This window comes from Capsicum annuum, chromosome 2, assembly GCF_002878395.1.
Source record: "Capsicum annuum cultivar UCD-10X-F1 chromosome 2, UCD10Xv1.1, whole genome shotgun sequence".
In the NCBI taxonomy this organism is placed as follows: Eukaryota; Viridiplantae; Streptophyta; class Magnoliopsida; order Solanales; family Solanaceae; genus Capsicum; species Capsicum annuum.
The window spans coordinates 51,876,394-51,878,917 of NC_061112.1; the positions used below are offsets into that span (position 1 = coordinate 51,876,394).

Sequence of the window (2,524 nt, forward strand, 5' to 3'; positions counted from 1 at the left end):
CTTTATGAAGCAAGACGTGACAAGCAAAAGTGGAAAAAGGGATATATATTTCATCTGATCCTTCATGGAAAACGCACCTCGCCCTATTTTAAGTAACAAGCCATATATATAGCCTCCAAAAGCTCACTTGATACACACTCATAATTCATTCCCTTTTCTTCTAGCTTGCCATTTATCTCTTCTCTATTAAGCCTTAGATAGAAAGTTAAGACTTACCAATCAACTAGAGAAACCTCTATGCACAATTACATGAAAATGCATAAACATAGTAAGAACAATTTGGCTTATCTCATAATCCTCATGGTACTTATAATTTCTGCTGAAGCCACTGACATTATTACCTCTGATGATGATGACAATAATATTGATGGGGTTGTAATACCTGATCCAAGCATAAAATGTGGAGAATGTCCATGCGGAAATTCATGCAGCCAACAACTACCTCCTCCTCCTCCTTTGCCGCCTCCTGCAAAGGCCATTAATACAAATTGTCCACCAGTAATTCAACAGAATATGCCATCGCCACCACCGCCATCACCAAGGTTCATTTATTTCACATCCCCACCAGTTTTTCAACAGAGTATGCCATCGCCATTGCCACCTCCACCGCCATCACCAAGGTTCATCTATTTCACAGCACCACCAGGGAACTTGTACTCAAATGATCCATTTAATTTGCAAATTTATTCCGGTGCAGTATTAACTAGAAAGTATCCCCCTTTTTATTGTAATTCCCTTCTGCTTCTTGTTGGTTGTGGGATCCTACAGATGCTGGTCTAATTTGGCTATGTTATTGTAATATTTAGTGGAGGCTTGACCGTGAAAATTAAGTATTTTTTGCTTTATTCTGAACTTATAAAATTGAAGTTGTGCTTGTCCAAGTGTTAAAAAGAATTTTTGGAATTTAAATGTACTTTTTGTTATCCCAATTCCCAAGTACAAAAAATTAGCAAAATCATTCAACTTATTGACTAGTTTATCAAAATCATACAATCAAATCTGCTCTAAAATAGTAATATCTATATCTATAATCTATATCTATAATGTATAATATATTAAAAGTGTGAAAGCCCTTATAAAAGTGATTTAGACTTTTTACCCTTTATTAAAAGTCTCCGCAATAGATAAAACCGTCTTTTCACTATTTTTTTCAAAATATTATATAATTTTATAAGATTAATTAATTAATTAATTAATGAGTCCTTTTAAATGTAGAATTTATTTTTTCCTTCCCTTAATATGAAGGTGCTTCTTATTTTAGCAACCGACTCTCAATTGTGATATTTTAATTTGCAATGAATTCTATGATACAATCTATATGTCTCTTTTCACAATTTTTTACAATATATTATCTAGATCTTGTTTGTATATATTTTTGGTTTTTAATGTACGTATTTTGCATATAATTTTATAATTTGATTTTGTTGTAAAGTTTATGTTTAATCGTATTGTTCTGATAACATGATCATATTGTAGTTTCTGTTATGTTATCATATGGTATTTAATCTGTTTAATACAGGTGGTAAATAGAATATTCGGTCAGACTTTTGACAAAACTGTTATGTAGAGTTAAAGTTTAATAGTTTGAATCCTAAATTCAAAAGGGGACGGAAAGAGTATATTTTTTTCTTTCTTTTTGCTTCGTATATTATATGTAGAATTGGGTTCTTATATCAAGCATTCTTCCAAATTAGTCTATTCTCATTACGTCTATCGATTTCTTTTTACAAGATTTCAAGGTATTTTATGCGTATTAGAATTTTAAAAATCAGCATGGTAGTATAAGTTTACTTGGAAAATATTACAGGTAACTGGATCACTATACAATAATAATGGCAAAAAAAGTTGATTATATTTTAGCTCATATTGTTAATGAATTCAACAAATTAATGTGATAGTTTGATGGATAACTTCTGAATCATAGAAGAGGAATATCGGGGGTAGCCTTCTACTTTGTAGCTATTGTTGGTTCGACTAACACTATACCTTTATAATGAATTCAAAAATTTGACAGTGTCATATGAACTTACCCAAGTTTTAGTACCACACCCTTCTTTCTTACTTGTTTAAATTTTCGTGCATCCAAAAATAAATCCATTCATGTTAGTTTACGAATATTTTTTTCATTCATTGTTTTGAAAGTATAGTTATATATACACAAAAATAACAATATCCTTTTTATATTTATTATAATTGACTAACGTGGTATACACATGCAGCGCACGTATACTTGACTAGTTTCAATATATATGGTTACAATGTCATAGATGATTTCCATTACGAGCGACTTTCTCTATCCCAATTTATGTAAGTTTGACTTATCACGGAGTTTAAGAAAGAAAGTAAGACTTTTAAAATTTGTGATTTAAAATAAGTTAAAATTTTTGTGTGACTATAAATTATTTTATTAAGGGTAAAGTAGATATTTTAAAGTTAAATTATTACTTCATAAATTAATATGTCATTCTTTATGAGACTAACTAAACAAAAAAGTTAAATAAATTGGGACCGAGGAAGTACTACA

At 30.1% G+C, this 2,524-nt stretch overlaps 1 protein-coding gene across 1 annotated transcript; it reads left to right on the forward strand.

The window, feature by feature from the left end:
• Positions 1–300: 300 nt before the first annotated feature.
• LOC107860939 (leucine-rich repeat extensin-like protein 1) lies at positions 301–780 on the forward strand. The gene has a single exon (XM_016706373.2). The coding sequence runs from the start codon at positions 301–303 to the stop codon at positions 778–780; it is 480 nt and encodes a 159-aa protein (XP_016561859.2).
• Positions 781–2,524: the final 1,744 nt, after the last annotated feature.